This window comes from Megalobrama amblycephala, linkage group LG21 (genome assembly GCF_018812025.1).
Source record: "Megalobrama amblycephala isolate DHTTF-2021 linkage group LG21, ASM1881202v1, whole genome shotgun sequence".
NCBI classification, from domain to species: Eukaryota; Metazoa; Chordata; class Actinopteri; order Cypriniformes; family Xenocyprididae; genus Megalobrama; species Megalobrama amblycephala.
In genome coordinates, this window is record NC_063064.1 from 13,741,758 (window position 1) to 13,763,895 (window position 22,138).

Below are 22,138 nucleotides of genomic sequence, written 5' to 3' on the forward strand. Positions count from 1 at the left end.
ATAAATCTCTCCAACAGTGTAGCATTAGCCGTTAGCCACGGAGCATAGCCTCAAACTCATTCAGAATCAAATTTAAACATCCAAATAAATACAATACTCACAATCCGATGTATGCATGCAGCATGCATGACGAACACTTTGTTGTGTAAACTTTGTTTATGCTGTTAAAGGCAAGTGCGAGCTCCGTGAGCGGGGGAGCGCCAGATTTAAAGGGGCTGCAGAATTAATCGGCTCATATTTAATGATGTCCCAAAATAGGCAGTTAAAAAATTTATTTTAAAAAATCTATGGGGTATTTTGAGCTGAAACTTCAGACACATTCAGGGGACACCTTAGACTTATATTACATCTTGATGGCACCTTTAAGCAGCATGACTGTTTTCAACATTGATAATAATAAGAAATGTTTCTTGAGCACCAAATCAGAATATTAGAATGATTTCTGAATGATCATGTGACACTTAAAGGGGGGCGTATAACACACAGTTTCTGCCAATCTCATGTTAATCTTGAGAACCTATAGAGTAGTAGTGCATCCTTCATATCTCCAAAAAGTCTTTAGTTTTATCATATTTATAAAAGATACATACGCTGTACCGAGTCTTTCCGAAAACAGCCAAGCGCCTGGAGGTGTGCCTTGTGAGTGGAGCTAAAGAGTCACGAGCACATGCAGCTTTTGCGTATAGCGATCATCTGCAAGCTATCAATGGTCAGCTAAACAAATGTATTTAAACACACACAATACACCATAGCATTATCCCTGGATAACTTTTGAATCGCTATAGTGAATATCGCATATAGTGAATGATGAATAATGAATTTATGAATTCACTACGTTCGTGTTGTTTACATTATATGAACTTAGGCGCCTATTGCCAACAAAACAGACATTTGATGCAGTTTTACTCACCACCTACGGTTCCAACTCATGACGGGGATCATTACCGCTGTGACCGCTCCATCTTTCAGTTTCAAACGATCTGTAAATCCAGCGTAGAACTGGGCCTTGTTTATGAAACCATAAGCGCCAATCCTGAGGGCTCGAGCAGCCACGGAAAAACAAGATGTTCTCCATTCATTTTAACCAATAAAAAAGTGATTGCAACTATCAGTTTCTATGGTTATTTTAATAACAAATAATGAGAGCGCATCAATGTAATGTCTGAGAACAAAATCTCTCAGCTCCACTTAACCTTGCTTCCCAAAGAACCCAGCGTTATCTTTCCCTCACAACCAAAAACACACTTCTTTGGTGACATTGTTGATTTTGTGAAGTCCTGTGACTTGTGCAGCACTGCCGACGACTTCCGTAAAGCCGAACATGCATTGATGGGCATGCATTGCTCTCTCGCTCTGGTCGATGTGTGTGCGCGCGCTCTTCCAGGAGAAGTGCTCATACAAGCAATTCTGACCTTTCTGATGTCACATACTTGAAAAAAAGACCACAAAGTTTATGAGGATTTGGAAGAGTATTTTTGGAACAGAAATACTCCGTCATACGTCCAACTCGTGTTTTGAAACTTTGGCCATGTTTAGCATGAGAATCCAACTCTTTAACAGTGTAAATAAGTCAGAATACATGAAATAGCATTAGACCCCCCCCCCCCCCCCTTTAAGACTGAAGTAATGATGCTGAAAATTCAGCTTTGCCATCACAGAAATACATGACATTTTTAAATATATTTAAATAGAAAACAGTTATTTTAAATTGTAATAGTATTTCACAATATAACTGTTTTACTATATTTGTTCTCAAATAAATGCAGTCATGGTGAACATAAGAGACTTCTTTTGGAAACATTAAAAAATATGAACAACTCCAAACTTTTGAATAGTTGAATATTTTATTTTTTTGCTTTTATCATAATGCGTTTGGTTTCGACATGGTGTAACGTACAAATTGCTGGATTACTCTGGATTACATATCTAGATTACATATTGTAGTAAGTAGTCTTTTAGGAGATGCTTCTATTGATGTTCTCAAGGGCATAATGCTGAGCTCCTTGCAGAGCTAAAACCAGCAACCATCTGGTTAGCAGATTCGAGTTTTATCCACTATTCCATGTCACTCCATACTTCGTGTTCCTTTGCTGTCTGTGTTGAACAGCCTGCAGTCTGAGCCATTCTCACGGGTCAGAAATATATCTTTGATTAATCCATCCATAATCATCTCCTGTTGATTTGACGAAAAGAGGATGTGGTGATGTGTCAGACAGTTCAGGCAGGGCCTTTCTCAGACTGTTTGCACGGCTGTGCCCCTTCATAATCAGATCTGGCTATGATGTCCCACACTTGACCTTGCATTAGGTGCTTCTCAGTCCCATCACAAGCGCTGCTGTTTCTGTGATCACACTTGTTATATAATATCGATCTACATTAGCCCAAGAATAATGATGGCATCCTAATTTACAATTAAATAATGAAGAGTAAGTTATGAATATTTTGTTTTGCTTTTTTCCTGAAAGGGAGCAGCCACTATTCAGCATGAAGGCTCACGTCTTCCAAATTGACCCAGACACTAAACGAAATTGGATTCCGGCCAGCAAACACGCCGTCACAGTCTCCTTCTTCTATGATGCTGGCAGGAGCGTGTATCGCATCATCAGCGTCGGGGGCACTAAGGTGAGAGTCCTCGGCTACAGGTGGTCCAAGTTTGTGTCGTTGTTGCAAATTTATCAATAAAAAGATGCAATTTTTGTTATTTGGACCTTGATTTTATTAATCAAAAACTGTTATTTTTGATATTTGCCTTACTACAGGCGATTATCAACAGCACCATCACACCTAATATGACCTTCACCAAAACGTCACAGAAGTTTGGCCAGTGGGCGGACAGCAGGGCGAACACAGTGTATGGCCTTGGGTTTGCCACAGAGCAGCAGCTTCAGCAGGTAAATGCATATTGTAGAAGTTAATTTTCACTAATGCAGTTAACTAATGTTAACAAATGGAAGCTTTTGTAAAGTTTAATATTTTATTTGTATCTTTTTGCAATTTGAGGGATGATTTTAAATTATTACCTGTTATAATTAGACAATAGAGCTCAACTTAATGACTTTAAGGCTGATTTATACTTCTGCGTCAAGTGTACGGCGTAGGCTGTTTGTACCACGCGTAGCCTACGATGTAGCCTGCACCTCTTCAAAAATGTAACAACGAGTCAATTCTACGCGGACCACAAGCGCTGTGATTGGTCTGCTAGAACCCCTCCCTCAGGTCAAAAAACTGATGCGGAACACTTGGAGAAGAGCGAGCGTTTTCAACTTCCATTGGAATGAAAAACGCTCTGTTTCAGGGGACACATGCAGTCAAACGGCAACAAAAGTCGTTACCTATTTGCCGCTTCTCTGCCGTTTCTATTTGTAAGCTTCTCTGACAGCGTACATGACAAGCTGCTTCTTCTTCGGCTTTTGCCTTGATACTCAACATGACCACGGACACTGCCTACTAGTGGTCTGCATGCACGTCGACGCTGACAACGACGCAGAAGTATAAATGAAAACCGATGCATAGCCTACGTTGCAGAGGCTCCGGCGTAGGTCTGACGCAGAAGTATAAATCAGCCTTTAGCCTGGAATATTTGACCCAAATGTTACTAGATTACAAGATGTTACTACAGAAGAGTCAAGATTTAAATAGGAAAAATATTGAAACTCTTTGGTCATTTTTGAGCGAGATGCTAGCGGTCTAATCAGATTCAATGAACTATGCTAAGCTATGCTAAAAGTGGTACGGCCAGACCCGGAGATCGACTGAATGGATTAGAAAATGGTAAAACTCAACTGTTTAACTCTAGGGAAGTTGGAAAAGTGTTCCTTTAAGTATTCCAGATAGCCATGTCATAATGTATTAATCGGCTAAGAGTATGCTTTATAGATACATAGATACATAGATAGATAGATAGATAGATAGCATAGCAGAAGTATAAATGAAAACAGACACATAGCCTACGGTGCAGAGGCTCCGGCGTAGGTCTGATGCAGAAGTATAAATCAGCCTTTAGCCTGGAATATATGACCCAAATTTAAAACTTGACTCTTCTGTAGTTACATCGTGTACTAAGACCAATGGAAAATGAAAAGTAACTTTTCATTTTCCGTCGGTCTTAGTACACAATGTTACTACAGAAGAGTCAAGTTATAAATAGGAAAAATATTGAAACTCTTTGGTCATTTTTGAGCGAGATGCTAATGGTCTAATCAGATTCAATGAACTATGCTAAGCTATGCTAAAAGTGGTACGGCCAGACCCGGAGAAGAGCTGAATGGATTCGAAAACGGTAAAACTCAACTGTTTAACTCTAGGGGAGTTGGAAAATGAGCCTATTTTCAAAAAAAGTGGAGTGTTCCTTTAAGTATTCCAGATAGCCATGTCATAATGTATTAATCGGCTAAGAGTATGCTTCATAGATAGATAGATAGATAGATAGCATAGCAGATTAGTTTATGTTATCCAAATCTTGCAAGTTAATTGGCTAGCGATATACAAAGATAGCATATTAATCTACTAGAATTATGCTGGCTAACTTGGCTTGAGGTATGGGTCAAAGTTTATATTTAGTGTCTTTAAAGGGTTAGTTCACCCAAAAATGAAAATTCTGTCATTAAGGTCTCATCCTCATGTTGTTCCACACCCGTAAGACCTTCGTTCATCTTCGGAACACAAATTAAGATATTTGTGATGAAATCCGAGAGGTATATGACTCGTCCATAGACAGCATATAACCGCCACTTTCAAGGTCCAGAAAGGTACTAAAGACATAGTTAAAAAAAAGTTGACTTGACTGCAGTGGTTCAACCTTAATGTTGAAGCGACGAGAATACTTTTTGTGCGCAAAAACAAAAGTGAATGCATTGCATTGGCGTAGTGAATGCATTGCAGAACTTCCGTTTTTACGTTCAAACGCTGACTCATTATTGGCTGGCTTCTGCGTCAGCATCACATGCATGCGTTGTGGTGCTCACGTGAACAGCCTCGGCCAATACCGAGCCCGCGTTCGAACGTAAACGCGGAAGTGCTGAACTGCCTTCACTGCGTCAACTGCATACGCAACTGACAGGGTAGAGAAGAATTTGTTGAATAAAATCGTTATTTCGCACAAATGTTTTCTTTTAAGGTTGAACCTCTGTAGTCACATTGACTGTTTTAACAATGTCTTTAGTACTTTCCTGGACCTTAAATGACGGTAATTACGTTGCTTTCTATTGGGGATAAAAAAAACCCTTGGATTTCATCAAAAATATCTTAATTTGTTTTCCAAAGATGAATGAAAGTCTTACAGGTGTGGAATAACATGAGGGTGAGTAATTAATGACAGAAATTTCATTTTTGGGTGAACTAACCCTTTAATAGTTTCATGTCTTATTGATTATGCAACATATTGGACTATTTAAAAGACATTTAAAGAATATTTAGTGGTCCACTGCGTGTCATGTCTAACTACGGTCTTTAAACCGCATCTGTATTCACTTAAAATTTTTCAAAATTATTGACTTGAATGCACTGACACTTTTGGATGAGAACTGAACTGAGGTGGATGATGACATCACTGTTTTCTCCAGAGCTGCTTTATAGCTGTATTAAAGTCATTCCATAATTGATGAACTTCACAGTTATTGAACCAAACTGAATCAACACTGAACTGATTTCAGCTGATTAATGACTGTTTACTATTGTCTTTCTAGAAGCTGATTCACAGCAGAATTGAATTCTATTTGCATCATTGAATTATTATTTTCCTGTTTATCCCTGTAAAGCTGCTTTGAAACAATCTCTATTGTATAAAGTGCGATATAATAAAGTCTTGACTTGACTTCACAATATTGCACGGCCTCTTGTAACTTATTGCTATAGTGTATTTTGCTAAAGTTTTGCTCAAAAAATGTTACTATGAAGCATTTAATCATGTCACTGTGATTGTCTGTGCAGTTCTCAGAGCAGTTTAAAGAGCTTAAGGAGGCTGCACGGCTCGTCCGGGATAAATCACAGGAGAAGTTTGAGCTGCTGAGTCCTGGCCTAAACATCTCTGCTCCACAGGTAAACACAATAACTTTTAAATAACTTGAGTTAATCTCGAACCTTTTTAGAAGTGTGACTGAAAAAGACACAGCAGCATAACGTAATGATTAAAATTTAGACAAGTAATAACTCATGTCATACTTTCTCAGCTGTTTAATTCAGATAACGTGCCAGAGCATTTCATTCTATCTCTATTAACCACACTAACAATAGCACAGAGGATCGACTGGCCTCTAGTGATATGATACCTAATGCGGCCATCTTTACACATGGTACAGTGTATCAAAATGCTAATATCAGTCACATATTCATCAGTCTGAATTCTTAGGAAGTGCAATAAACAAAGCATGTCTTCACATGCCAGGAGGTGACACAGAGATACTGGTTGTAGCCTGTGTGGAGTTATGTAACTGTGCGGTCACCCGGGGAATTCAAATGCCTTGTTCATTTTGCTTTACAGTTGGCTGACCTTTTTCATTCACCATTTGTGACGCACTCAGCCCTTAATTATCAGGCCCATTACAGTCCTTAATAGCAGCCTGAGAGTATATCAAAGTCTACTTGCACATAAGACTAGAATATGAGTTTATATAATATGTATTTTTTTATTTAAACTGCTCAATCCAGTTTGACTTGTTTGCCACAAGAGCTGTGCAGTAAATTTAGCCAAGAATGTGTTCAGGTAATATTTCACCCCCAAATCAAAAGTAGTAAATTAGAAATTGTATTATATTATATTAAATGTATATATTATAAATTTATGCTGATTTAAAAGGGTCATGAACTGAACCAAATCAAAAAACATCCTAATTTAGAAATAAGCTATTTTTTATGTTTTTAACCGTCTTTTTCGAACACTTCATTTTGATAGACATGCCGCATTCAAGACTTTGAAGTAAACGCTCACTGCTAAAAAATGTCCGTCATTTTAAAAGAATGTAAAATTTTAGTTAATTGAAAATGAAAGTTTCCGTACTATATACGGTGAATAACTGTAATAGATCTAACTGTATATTTAATGTATAGTTAACAATTTAAAAAAAGAGTTACGTTTACAGCTGCTGTTTTTTTTTTTACCGTAAATTTAACTGAATTTTTTTGGTGTATAATTGGGTAATAGTTTTGCATGGAGTTACCACAGTTATAATTAACAAAGGATGACTTATGGTGTTTTGTGTAAACGGAAATATGAATTAATGTACCATCGTTTGTCATAGTGTCGTTCTTATAGGCTATTCATAGTTCATCCTTTTCGATTAAGTGAAAAACGTATTAATAGTAATTAAATGTTGTCATTATATTATATAAATATAATAATAATAATAATTAAATATTGTCATTTTCTGTGTCGTGTTTTGAATGAAATGAAACGTGTTGTAATGTCTTACTGATGACAAAAAAGATGTCACTCACTGAGGCTTTTATTCAGGATTACAGAGAATGGCTTAGATCAAAACAATAACAAAAGCAGCGTTCTCTACGTGCTTTCTTCCATATCTGATAATCCAACGCATTAACCCCATAAATGCTGAAGCAAAAAAAAAAAAAAAAAAAAATGCAATTCATTTAGTTTGACTGTGGCACTACAGTATAAATACTCAGTACATACAGTTGTGGTCAGAATTATTGGCACCCTTGGTAAATATGATCAAAGATGACTGTAAAAATAAATTTGCATTGTTTATCCTTTTGATCTTTAATTCATAAAATTAGCAAAAATCTAATGTTTCACTGAAGGAAAAGAATTGAAAGTGGGTGGAAAATCACATTATGAAAGAAATGTTTTTCTCCAAAACACGTTGGCCACAATTATTGACACCCCTAATTTTTTATGAGTAAAATATCTCTGAAGTATATTCCCATTCATATTTACATTTTTTAGGACACCAGTGTGATCATGAACATGAAATTTTTCAGCCATGACTTCCTGTTCCACATGAATATAAACATGAGGAAACACAAAGGCCAAATTCCCGTAATCATTCATCACAATGAGTAAAACCAAAGAATATATAGTTCTGATGTGCAGCAAAAGATTGTTGAGCTTCACAAAATAGAAAATGGCTGTACAAATTGCTAAAGCTTTGAAAATCCCCATTTCTACTATAAGGGCAATAATTAAGAAGTTCCATTCAACTAAAGATGTTACAAATCTGCCTGGAGGAGGATGTGTGTCTAAATCGTCCTAATATGCGGTGAGGAGGAGAGTTTGAGTGGCCAAAGACTCTCCAAGGATCACAGCTGGAGAATTGCAGAGATTATTTGAGTCTTGAGTCTCAGAAAGCCTAAAAAAAATTATCAAACAGCACCTACATCCCCACAAGTTGTTCAGGAGGGTTTCAAGAAAAATCCTCTGCTCTCATCCAGAAACAATCTCCAGTATATTAAGTTGTCAGACAAGACTGGAACTTCAAACGGGACCGGCTTCTATGGCCAGATGAAACTAAAAAAAGAGCTTTTTGACAGCAAACCCACCAGATGGGTTTGGTGCACACATGGATAAAAAGTACCCCATGCCCACGGTTAAATATACTGCTGGATCTTTAATATTGTGGGCCTATTTTTCTGCTGGAGGTCCTGGACATCTTGTTCATATACATGGCATCATGGATTCTATCAATTACCAACAGATAATAAATCAAAACCTGATCGCTTCTGCTAGAAATCCAATAATGGGTCGTGGTTGGATCTTCCATAAGGACAATGATCCAAAACAAACATCAAAACCAACACAAAAATGTCACTGAGCACAAAATGCAGCTTCTGCCATGGCCATCCCAGTCCCCTGACCTGAACCCTAAAGAAAATGAGTGGAGTGAACTGAAGAGAAGAAGCACCAACATGCAGCTGGGAATCTGAAGGATCTATAGAGATTGTGTATGAAGGAATGGTCTCTGATCTCTTGCCAGGTGTTCTCCAAAATCATCAGGCATTATAGAAGAAGACTCAGAGCTGTTATCTTGGCAAAAGCAGGTTGCAAAAAGTATTGAATAAAAGGGTGCCAATAATTGTGGCCAACATGTTTTGGAGAAAAACATTTATTTCATAATGCGATTTTCCACCCACTTTCAATTCTTTTCCTTCAATGAAAGGTTATATTTTTGCAAATTTTATGAATTAAAGGTCAAAAGGATAAACAATGCAGATTTATTTTTTACAGTCATATTTGATCATATTTACCAAGGGTGCCAAATATTCTGACCACAACTGTATCAAACGACCTGTATCAAACAAAGCAATAGTGAAACATGGCAAAAACACTGTTACTCACACTTGTGTGTAGCGACATTACTGTCAGACCCAATATAGTTGCCACTGTGTCATCTTTTATTTTCAGTCTCTCTGAAAAGGTTGTGTCGAACTGTTGTTTAAAAACAAATCCACAGTAAAATAAAGCGAATAAATTAACAGTGTCTCTCTGATGCAATCTGAGTGGAACTTGGTGCGTGGGCCTAAAGAGGAAATAATGATGTACTGTACGTAGGCTAGTCTTTTATCACACTATGATGTAATAATGTGACAAAATCCAAAACTAATCTTTTCTGAGCTTGGTTTCAGTAAAAGCTGTATTTGGACTAATGAGGAAGTTTTGAGTTTTTGAGTACATTGACCTCTTATGTCAAAACATCAAGGAAAATTTGATTTCTTAATTCATGACCCCATAAATTGTAGAGTATTTAATTAATTAAATTACTGTTACAGTAATGAGAATCGCCTTTAGAAGCTATGGGAATTTCAAAAGATTCAGTGCCCAATGGTAATGAGAATTTGGAAGGGAAATGTGCTTAAAGGATTAGTTCACTTTCAAATGAAACTTAATCCAAGCTTTACTCGCCCTCAAGCCATCCAAGGTGTATATGACTTCTTTCTGATGAACACAATTGGAGTTATATTAATAAATATCCTGACACAGCCAAGCTTTCAGCAGCGAGCTTCTGCCAGACCAACTTCCGTATTCAAATTACGAGGAAAAAAAAAAAAAATGGAACTAGCGTTGCATCAGTTAAGCTTTTTCCGTAAGTTGAATAGGGAAGGCGTAGGACGTAGCGTAAGCTTTTTGAACTGTGAGAATTTTACACTTTCTTCGTACGTTGAATATGGAAAGCGGTTTGGCAGAAGCTAGATATTTAACTACTACAGAAGGCCTTTATTAATGTTTATGATGGATGGATGTGGATGGATGCGCTTTCTTCAGCTCATACTCATTGGTATCGTTCACTGCCATCATAAAGCTTGGATACATCATGATATTTATTAATATATCTCAGATTGTGTTCATCAGAAAGAAGAAAGTCATATACACTTAGGATGGCTTGAGGGTGAGTAAAGGGCTAATTTTCATTTGAAAGTGAACTAATCCTTTAACTGTCATGAAAAATCAAATGAAATAAGAAATATTATATATACAGTCATACATACCCTATCCCAACCCCCTTTCTCATTACTACAATCCTGAAAAAAAAAAAATCATATTTATATATAGCTTTTATTCTGATTTAAATTTTAAAAAAGCATATTACAGTATTTCTATACAGTAAAAATAACAAAAAAGTTGTCCAGATACATTATGGTAATGAGTATTTTGGTGGAAAATATGCTTCATTTTCATTAAAATAATCTCAAAATACAAAATATCTTAATAGTACTGCAGTATGCTTTGTGTTGTGTACCCATATATACAGTATTCTGTAGTGGTTCAATGGCCATGACAGGCTTTTTCTTCCCACGAGGCCCATAAGCTCTTTTGCGTTCAAACGTGCCTCTGTAGAGCATATGAAACAGACCGCTGACTGAGAGCTATTCATTATTTAATCAAACCTGAGTGTTTAGAGTTCAAAACGGCAACAGTGTGCGCTGAATAATGCTGCCCTTATTAATTAATAAAGTGTTTTTTCGGGGTACTGCATTAGACCAGGGGTGATGGGGGGAAAATGGAAGAGTATAAATAAGTCAAACAGAGAGATGTGCTCTTTGATCACTGAATCTATGTGTCTGCTTCTAAAAGCTTTCTGGACCATATACAGTATTCTGTTTATATAACAGCTGTTTTCACTGCGTAACATTAATGAACCTCTCTCATACGTCAAAAATGTTTTTAGCCAGTCCGTTTTGTCAGAGTTTTGAATTTTTTGCAAGAGAGTGTTGTGTGCTTGCCCGTGCAGAGCTTGCCACACTTTAGTTTTTGTTCAGACTCTTAAGTAGGACTGTTAGTAATAACAAGGTTTCCCTTGGTAAGCATCACCTGTCTACATTCAACCCACTTACTAAATGATATGTTAATTAATGAAATGCTTCTATCTTCTTTCTCTCCATGTCTCTTCTGTGGTGATGGGATTGTCTCTCTCTCAGCTGTCTCAGGTAAGCTGTCAAACTACCATCTGCATCTGTTTCCACATACAATGTCACACCTGTGTCTCCTGTGCACTTGACACACCACCGCACATTCATTCTGCTCTTGTGACTGAGGTCCTCAAACCCCTCAGGAAGCCTTGGAAATAAAACCCTGCCATGCAAAATGATATATTCCTGTTTTTGTCCCAGTTTACACAGAAGCCATTTTTCTAGATCTCCTGACATTAAAATTGGCTATCTGTATGCAAATGCACTTATTATAGTTGATGAAATGATCTTTTATGTGTGTAAAACGGTCTCTTTTTTCCCCCGAGAAAATGTACTAAAAATATTAATTAAATCATCTTAAAGGATTAGTTCACTTTCAGATGAAAATTACCCTAAGCTTTACTCACCTTCAAGCCATCCTAGGTGTATATGACGTTCTTGCTTCTGACGAACACAATCGTAGAAATATTAATAAATATCCTGACGCATCCGAGCTTTATAATGGAAGTAAGTGTTACCAAATGAGTATGAGCTGAAGAAAGTGTCTCCACCCACATCCATCCATCATAAACATATTTCACACGCAGGCCCGGATTAAGAACACGTTGGGCCCTGGGGCTATAGCAACACCAAGGGCCCCCTTTCATATGATTGCCATGCCACAGTGTCTTGTACCACAAGATTTTTTTTTATTGTTATTATTTTTATATTTTTACAAATTTAATTTTATCAAATCATTTTATATAAGCACAAGCACACTAAATATTCCATGCTATTTAACATATTTTACAATATATTTAACATATAAAATATTTAACATATTTTAAAATTGCTGACACAATACAGTAATTCTTTCCTCTGATTAACACAAAATAAACTATTTTGAAGAATGTGGGTAACCAAACAGTTGATGGTCCCCAGTGATTTCCACATTATATTTTTTTCCTACTATGAAAATTAATGGGGACCAGCAACTGTTAGGTTACCTACATTCTTCAAAATATTTTCTTTTGTGTTCAACAGAAGAAAGAAACTCATTCAGGTTTAAAACAACTTGAAAGTGAGTATGTGATGACAGGATTTTAATTTTTGGGTGAACTATCCCTTTAAGGACAAGGGTCCGCATGCTAACTATTAGGATGCTGTCACTTTAAGACCTGCACGCGTCCGATTTTCTCAACTCACTTCAGACATAACAAACTGTGTTTATGTAAACCTTTTGTGTATTTGACAGTATATAGCGCAATCAGACGCGAAAGATGAAGTCCAGTAGTCAGGTGCTGTGTGTGCACGCTTTGGGTGTATGGGGTCAGAAAAAGCGCATCTCAGAACAGCACACGAATGACATGTTTAACTGGCAGGGCTTTAAAGCACATGCAAATAAAGAACTTGTGTGATTGCGAATAAGTGCAGTGTCCCGTGAGTAACTCTACCGCTGTGTTAACATGTGATATGTGAATGTGTCGAGGTCGAGTTGTACGGATGGAGGCACCAGAACTGCAACTGATGTCGGTGCCGGTGGGTGAAGATAATTTTGAGCTGCCGCTGCACGCGGGTCTTCCACTGGCTCGGATGTTTTATGTGAACCGAAGTAGTTAGCTAGTTTTGGAATTTTTGCTGTAAGATTAGCATCCCTTTTCTCCCTTTCAAGCTTATTTTTCCTTTTTTGAGCACCACTGTCACTTTTGTTTATCATTTTGAACACCAGCGAGGCTGAACAAGCAATAAAGGCCAATTTCCCATTTTCTAGTCTACATCATGGTCTAGCATTACATGCGATAGCATAACGCAAAGAGGCGTTTCCCGATGTCATGGCGCGAATTGTAAAGTGATTTTGATTGGATGGTGATTTATCAGTCAGGCACATTTTCCAATCATTTTTTCTTGTTATTTTATTAGACACAAATCAACCACCTATGACTTGTCAATCTCATTTCCTCCAGCCAATCACGGGCCCCCTCTACCCGCGGGCCCTGGGGCTTCAGCCCCACCTAGCCCTTATGTTAATCCGGCCCTGTTCACACGCTCCCTTCAGGCTTCTGAAGCGAACCGATGTGTTTGTGTAAAAAAAAATCCATATTTAACAAGTTATGAAGTAAAATATCTAGCTTCCGCCAAACCACCATATTCTTCAAAAAGCTTACGCTGTTATATGTTTATGATGAATGGATGTGGATGGAGACACTTTCTTCAGCTCATACTAGTTTGGTAACGCATACTGCCATTATAAAGCGCGGATGCGTCAGGATATTTATTAATATTTCTCAGATTGTCTTCGTCAGAAAGAAGAAAGTCATATACACCTAGGATGGCTTGAGGGTGAGTAAAGCTTTGGATAATTTTCATTTGAAAGTGAACTAATACTTTAATGACATCATCTTGAACTCAGGGGCGTTTCTAAATTTGTGTCCAATCAAATGCTGCCTAGAATTATTAAGTCCCTCCCACTCAGTGTTATTGTTTTCGTTGATTGAACTAAAGCTGAAATAAAGATTAGATTAGATAAAAAATCACTTATTTAGAAAGGTTGCCTTGGCAACTAACTTAAAATAAGTTGAAATACTAATACTAAAACTAAAACAAAAATAAATGAAAGCTAAATAGAAATATTTAAAAAAACAAAACAAAACTAACTAAAAGGACAAATGCTCAATATTAAACAAAAAAAAAACCCTTGGATTAAAATTATACTGAACATATAAAAATTAAAGCTAATTCATAATATTAATAAACACTATAAAAGTCTATACATAATACTAAAATAACACTGCTCCTACTAATAGCTGCTAAGTCTAACTAAACCGACTTCCTAAACTTTGGCTATTTCTTCGACATGTCCTTCCCTTCTTCTGCTTGTTTCAATAGGAATGATATTTGGGGGGAAGATGGTGGTGGTTTAATTTGAGCTATTTCTTATAGTGTTGCTAAAGTTCAGTGTCATTTTATTTGGTTTGTGAAGCAAAAAACAAAACAAAATATTCACTCATCATAAGAGGAATATGCCGGAAATCTGTTATCCCTCATTAAAAATGTAGAAATCTGCAAGATACATTATTGAAGCAATCGAGCACCCGAGCCATTGACTATGCAGTGGAGTTGTCATCTCTGATTCCTCTTGCTCTTTCTTTAAATATATTAAAACACACAGAGAGCTCCATCTCAAGCCCCCTACGCCTGCCATGAACCACTATAGAGAAGGCAAACAAGTCATCGGCCTGAGTGGTCGGATTAGAAATAGAACGTCTTCCTTTGGGGAATGCATCTGAGATTGATGAATTATACAAGCTTTTCTGAGAGCAAGCATGCATTGTTTGCTCCACAGAAACACTGTACATGTTTGAGAAACCGAGGCTGTGCTTGCTGTTATACAGTGTAAGCGAAATAGCCGAGTCCTTTCAGAAGTACTGTTCTGGTTTTCTCAAGTCATCATGAATAGCAGGTTGAAATAAACTGACGTCCTTTTACATTTGAATCAAAGAACAACGCCATATGTTGCCTCATGCCCTGTTTAGTCACATGTGCAAACTCTTTTAGAGTTTCTTCATCAAACACACAGACTAAGAATGTGTTGTTTAAAGTAGTTCCTTTTTGAATTGATCTAAACTCTTACCATACAGTAGGATGGAAAATGTGAGCTCACTGGGACTGTCAGTCATTTTAAATGTGGACATTTCCTGTAAAGCACCAAACCAACGGCGGACATTTAAGAGGAGAGATTTCATAAATATTGCATATATCTTGTAAATATACCCATTTATATTGCATAAAGCTGAATTTTCAGCATCATTGCTCTAGTCTTCAGTGATCCTAGAGAAATCATTCTAATATGCAGATTTTGTTTTGCTTTTGTTTTGCTTTAATATGTTTGTAGAAAACGTGATTCATTTTTTTCAGCATTGTTTGAGTTCAAAAGAACATTTATTGGAAATAGATTGTTTTTGAAACAATGGAAAAGTCTTTACTGTCACTTTTGATCAATTTAATGTGTCCTTGCTAAATAAAAATTTTAATTAAAGAAATTCTTACTAACCCCAAATCAATTAAACCAATGTTTTAATTGCCTGTCATGTGTCTGTAATACAGGCTCTGTCGGTGGACCGTCAGTCTCCTCCACTGCTTGGTGTCAATGGCTCTAGTGAGGACAAGTTGTTTCGCAGCAAGAGTGCTGATATGGAGCAAGTCCATGGAAAAAGAACAGATGAGGAAGATGCTTTCCGAAGGGTAAAACATTCAGATGTAATATAATATCTAATTGCAACATTAATTTGGGACAAACTTTAAATTTGATGTATTCTGTCATTTAATTTGCTTCATATTTTTAATGGGGTACAGTAGCTTCACATGTTTTTTTTCCTTGATATATAACCATGACTGTCTCACTCAGATGCACGTGAATTTAATCAATCCGCCTGATGTACTCTTCCTCCTCAGTAGTTTTCTGGGGTAATTGGTAGTGAGTTTAACATCAAAAGTTTTACAGATTCAAGCATGAAGCACTTCGTCATGCAATCACAACACTGAATATGCTAATGTTGAAAACATCACAAACCCACAGATTCATAAAGTTAACCTGCAAATGGCTTACTTACATCTGTCTCTGCAAAATAAGATGATTCTCCTTTAAATCTAAAATCTGACAGGGACATCAGAAATCGTTTGCACACCTTCTGTTTACAAAATATAAAGGTAACACAAAAGAAATTACATTTCAGAACTCAGCCATGTGTGTAGTGTTTACCATCTGCTGCCATTGGACTAAAATTCTTTGATGAAATTTGTCTTTGCCTCAGGATCCAGAAGGAAAGACTTCGAGTATAACTGAAACCCAGATGTTGGTTTGTTCACAGGTCGATATGTGAGAGAAACTCGGAAGCAGAGCTGTTTTCTCTTCGGGACAGCAATGCTAAGCTTGTGGCTGCTCTTCATGAAGCTAACAACAGCATTGAACATTGGAAAAAACAATTAGCCGAGTATCAGGAAGAAACAGATCGCCTCCGAGAACAGGTGAGGAATGTTAAAGAAATAGTTCACCCAAAAAATGAAAGTTTCCTGATTATTTAATCACCCCAAGGCCATCAAAGATGTAAAGGGTTAGTTCTCCCAAAAATTAAAATTCTGTCATCATTTACTCACCCTCATGTCGTTCCACACCTGTAAGACCTTTGTTCATCTTCAGAACACAAATTAAGATATTTTTTGATGAAAGCTCTCTGACTCCTCCATAGACAGCAATTTAATTACCTACTTTCAAGGCCCAGAAAGGTAGTAAAGACATCGTTAAAATAGTCCATGTGACTATAGTGCTTCCTCCTTAATTTTATGAAGCAACGAGAATACTTTTGTGTGCAAAAACAAAACAAAAATAATGACTTTATTCAACCATTTCTTCTCTTCCCTGTCATTCTCCTACACTGTTCACGGTGTAGAGACAGTTCAGCGCTTCCAGGTTCTGCGTCAGAACGGCAAATCGGTATTGGCCGACGCGGTTCACGTGAGCAGCACGACGCATGTGTGTGATGCTGATGCAGGAGCCAGCCAATAAAGGGGCGGCATTCTGATGTAGAACCTGGAAGCTCTGCAATGTGTCTACAACATAAACAGTGTAGGAGAATGACAGGGAAGAGAAGAAATTTCTGTTATTAATGACAGAATTTTCATTTTTGAACTAAACCTTTAAAGAGGTGGTTCATTGTAATTTCACTTTTTTTAACTTTAGTGTGTAATGTTGCTGCTTGATCATAAACACTATCTGCAAAGTAACAGTGCTGAAAGTTCAATGCAAACAGAGATATTGTCTTTTAAAGTAATGGAAGTTTAATGCCTAGAATTACGACTGGTTTGGACTACAACGAGATTCTTCCCGGGTTGGTGACATCGTAAACCCTGCAATTAACATAAACCCTGCCCACGAGAACATGCAACAAAGTGGGCAAGGCCATCTCGCGTGCATCCAAGTCTTCTGTGTTTGGCCTTCCTAGGGACACTGGACTTCGGGAAAAAAGGTTAAAATTTGTTTAAAGGTGCCCTAGATTCAAAATTTGAATTTACCTTGGCATAGTTGAATAACAAGAGTTCAGTACATGGAAAAGACCTACATTGAGTTTCAAACTCCATTGCTTTCTCTTTCTTATGTAAATCTCATTTGTTTAAAAGACTTCCGGAAAACACGAGGATCTCAACATAACACCGACTGTTACGTAACAGTCGGGGTGTACGCCCTAATATTTGCATATGCCAGCCCATGTTCCCAACATTATGAAAGGCATTAGACAAGGGCAGCCAGTAACGTCTGGATCTGCACAGGTTGAATCAACAGACTAGGTAAGCAAGAACAACAGCAAAAATGGCAGATGGAACAATAATAACTGACATGATCCATGATAGCATGATATTTTTAGTGATATTTGTAAATTGTCTATCTAAATGTTTCATTAGCATGTTGCTAATGTATTGTTAAATGAGGTTAAAGTTACCATCGTTTCTTACTGAATTCACGGAGACAAGAGCCGTCGCTATTTTCATTTTTAAACACTTGGAGTCTGTATAATTCATAAACACAACTTCTTTCTTTATAAATCTCTCCAACAGTGTAGCATTAGCCGGTAGCCACGGAGCACAGCCTCATATGACTCATAGAGAATCAAATATAAACATCAAAATAAATACTTTACTCACATAATTTGAAGCATGCATACAGCATGCATGACGAACATCTTGTAAAGATCCATTTGAGGGTTGTATTAGCTGTGTGAACTTTGTAAATGTGCTGTAATATAATCGAGAGCTCGTGTGGCAGGGAGCACGCAAATTAAAGGGGTGGCGCGCTGAAAAAATCAGTGCATAGTTAATGATGCCCCAAAATAGGCAGTTAAAAAAATTTATTTAAAAAAAATCTATGGGGTATTTTGAGCTGAAACTTCACAGACACATTCAGGGGACACCTTAGACTTATATTACATCTTGTAAAAAAGCATTCTTGGGCACCTTTAATTCTGTTCCTGACAATTATAATCCTAATTTAGCTGTCTGTGCTGTACATTTCACGGAAGACAGCTTTCAGAATCTAGTTCAATGCTGGATTTGCACAAAGGTTATTACCACTTGAAAAGTAGAAGCTGCTGTTTATGGGCCGGAACCTGTAAGTAGGTTATATTGTCTTTTAAATGTATAGTTTGTTGCTATTTTTTGGTTGCATCAATGACATAAACAAAGACCAAAGAGGTTTGGCTTCGCTAGCCAGTTAGCTAAATTCTATTTCATACTTTTCCAACAAACTAACTACTGTTGGTGTTTTTTGGCGTTGTTCATGCTATAAATTAAACAATACCTTTACAAAAATGCTACCACTCAGTCATGTATTCAGCTACACTAAAAGCTTTATTGAGGATAAAAGCCGTATATCGAAAGCTAACATAAACAGCAGTAACATTTACAAGTGACAGCATATCTTTGACACAAATACAAACAGAGATACTTACTATTCAGAAACGTCCATTAAAAGCCGTGCTTGCAGAGGTTCTGCTTGACCCTCTTCATCATTACTGCTATCTTGTCTGAATCGGGCTCAAATTGATATGGCAATATTGACGCCATTATTTACAGTTCCACCTAAGCACATGCAACGTAATGGTGAGGGGCGTGGCGTTTACGGAGCAAATCACAATACACTGGGCCGGCTAACCAATCGGTGCCCATTGTTTATTTTGGAGGAAGTGGTATCATAGAATCAGAAAGTCAACCGGCCATTCAAATGATGGAGACAGCGGTGTAGAATAAAGGTAAAATATATGAAAAATACAGCTTTTTTTTTTTTTAAACGAAGCATGAAGACATGTTAAACTGCACCCCATAAACACAATCAAGCCTAGAAAAAAACATTGAACCACCCCTTTTATATACAGCAATGTATCCTCCACACTTGTAAACAATTCTTGCTGCCTGCTTGATGCTTGAACTTCCCAACATGTATTGGGCTGAGTAAATAATCAGGAAATTTTAGTTTTTGGGTGATCTATTCCTTTGAGGGCAATAAAAGTTCCATTTAGATAGTTCAACCAAAAATGAATGCTCTGTCATAATTTACTCACCGTCATGTCATCCAAACCTCTATGACTCATTTATCATTTGCAGAACTCAAAAAGAAATTGTTTTTGAAAATCAGTGGGGTTCACTGTTTTTTGGACTTCCACAGTGCTGGACATTTTTCAAAATATCTTCTTTTCTGTTCCACAGAAGAAAGAATGTCATACAGGTTTGGATCGATATCAGTTGTGTTAATTAAATGTTCATAAAGAGTTTTGGGAGATACAAGAAGAGGTTTTAGGTGAAACAGTTTTTCCATGCTGCTGTTTATTCGGACCACATAAGGATAACATCCACATTTAAATGTTCTCATGTGTTAACAATTTGTTTTAGCAGTTGCTCAAGCAAACTGAATATTTTCCCTTAGGCAGTCTTTGGCAGTGTTTTTACATAATACATAAATGATTCCACAACACTTTGAAGGTCTACTGAAGCAAACATCAACCAAGTGACGTATGTAGTTCAGGTCTTCGGAGAGCGTGCAGAGGGATATTTTTAGGAAAAGACAATACGCCTTCATTGCCCGGAACAGGGGGAAGACAAATGACCATGGGGAAAATGAGACAGCTAAGTTTCTCCCTAACTCAAACAGAAAAAATGTCTCCGAGTTGTGACAGTGCTAAAAAGCTCCAGTGCAGTGATGGCCTGCTTTACTTTCCCTCAGGGGTGAGCATGAGTGTAGTGTTGCCTGTGAATTATAATGACCTCTGAAGAAAAGACGCTCAGTCACAGAAACCATGGCTGTGTGGAAAGGAAGAGTGTGGTAGTGACTTCTGGGCAGTGTGATAGATATTTTATTTTATTTTTCAGTGTAATCCAAAAGTCTGAGAATGCATTAAAGGGATAGTTCATCCCAAAATAACAATTCTGTCATCATTTACTTAGAACTTTTAAACTAGATTTTTATTGTACAACATGGCACCTTCTCCATTTTTCTGAGATTTTATAGATTTGGGCACCAATTGTTCAGCCAGAGTTTGATGAGAGAACTTGGAATAGCTGTGGTCTGTTGGTTTCATATTTCAGGTTGCAGAGTTGGAGGCTCAGAGCGGGAGTTTCTGCTTCCAGTGAGATGGGGAGCGAGGAGCTCACACAGTCTATGGCCGAGATGGAGGCTCTTATCAAAGCTAAAGATGAGGTAAAGATTACTTAATGTAATAACAGTGCTAACTGACACAAGACAACAGACTCCAGTTGTTTCCTAAATGATGCATTATACACTATGAACTATGCATAGTGCTTATACTCATCTAGTTTATGAATTTGATAAGGTTGTTTTGTCATTCAACATTAGAAGTCTGATAGCCCCTCCCCCTCCGCTATGTAAGGAAAGCTGCAACAGTTGAGTGTTGAAACTATGACACATTTTTGTAGGCCAAAACCTGGAAGCGAGTTAGCATTATAGCACATTTCCGGTTCCATCGTCCCAAAGTCAATGGGTTTTTGGTTAAATGACTGAAATAATTTCCGTTGTTAACAGAAGCTCAAGATACTTTCACGTTTTATTCTATGAAATTAAATACATCAATATTAACCTACCCATGATTGTTTTAAGCTGTTACATGTCTTGAAAATGATGGTTGCTAGCAAGTGGCTAAATCAGACTACAGAGGCTGTCGGCGACATTAAACGTCATCACGCCGAACAGGTAAACTCAGTCCGCTTTTACAGCCTTGATATGCTTATAACTGCGCTCTTACAAACTATTCTAAATTCAAACTTTCAGGGAAAATGTCTTTAGATAAAGAGTGAAAGTGTTGTCGGAAGCTTAGTGGTGGTGACGTTGAAATTGTGTGACCGTGGTGTAGTTAGTTTATAGCCTACCTTTCTGCATTTAGGCATCAAAATTCATAAAAGTTGTTAATCTGTGAAAATGATCTTGATCGGTGTTGGGGGTAATGCATCACAAGTAACTTGAGTTACGTAATCGGATTACTTTTTCAAGTAACTAGAAAAGTAACAACACTTTTTCAATTTACAACAAAATATCTAAGTTACTTTTTCAAATAAATTCAAATCTCAGAATTTTACACAAACCTGTAATAATTAAATATATTGTTACACAAATATATTTTATGTACTTAATCCAACTTTATTAACCAATTGCTTTGCTGCCTACCTTCAATGATCTAATTCAACCATACGAATAAACAAAAATTACTTTAGATTTAAAAATAAGAGTGTTGAACTTCCTTCTCCTGTATCCTATTCTTCTTTAATCCAGAATGGCAGCACAGCTGAAAGGTTTGTTTGAGCTGCGCCCTCTACTGTACAGGTGTAAATATGCATTTCCTTCCGCTTTTGGTGCGAAAGGGCCTTAACGTTTGCCAAAAATAGAACTTTTTTTGTTGTTATTAAAAAAAACAAAATAGCAAGCCCAGCACAGGTGAGAAAAAGTAATGCAATTAGTTACTTTTTTAGGGAGTAACACCACATTGTAATGCACTACTTTTAAAAGTAACTTTCCACAACACTGATCTTGATGGATAAGTATCATAAACTTTTGTTGATCACAGAACTTATTTTTTGCGATTAATCCAAAAGCCTATGGAAAAACCTATTGGGTTTTTGTTGAGCGCGCCAGCGCGATGCTAACTGCCGATTGGCATACAAAGTAACGTCATAGTTCCACCACTCCATTGCCCAACATTCCACACATCATTTTTTCTGGGTATTCAAAGTGCACTTTTTGTTTTTG

General features: G+C 37.2%; 2 protein-coding genes across 2 annotated transcripts in view; both read left to right on the forward strand.

Moving 5' to 3' along the window:
- magi1b (membrane associated guanylate kinase, WW and PDZ domain containing 1b) overlaps positions 1–22,138 on the forward strand; it is a 1,153,738-nt gene that overhangs the window by 332,964 nt on the left and 798,636 nt on the right.
- The window catches only part of homer3b (homer scaffold protein 3b), a 28,734-nt gene that overhangs the window by 4,713 nt on the left and 1,883 nt on the right, over positions 1–22,138 (forward strand). Inside the window, 9 exon segments of the mRNA XM_048172286.1 lie at positions 2,466–2,622; positions 2,760–2,891; positions 5,929–6,036; positions 11,368–11,376; positions 15,442–15,531; positions 15,533–15,579; positions 16,206–16,362; positions 20,467–20,492; positions 20,494–20,578. Of these exon segments, the coding sequence (XP_048028243.1) occupies positions 2,466–2,622; positions 2,760–2,891; positions 5,929–6,036; positions 11,368–11,376; positions 15,442–15,531; positions 15,533–15,579; positions 16,206–16,362; positions 20,467–20,492; positions 20,494–20,578 (811 nt within the window).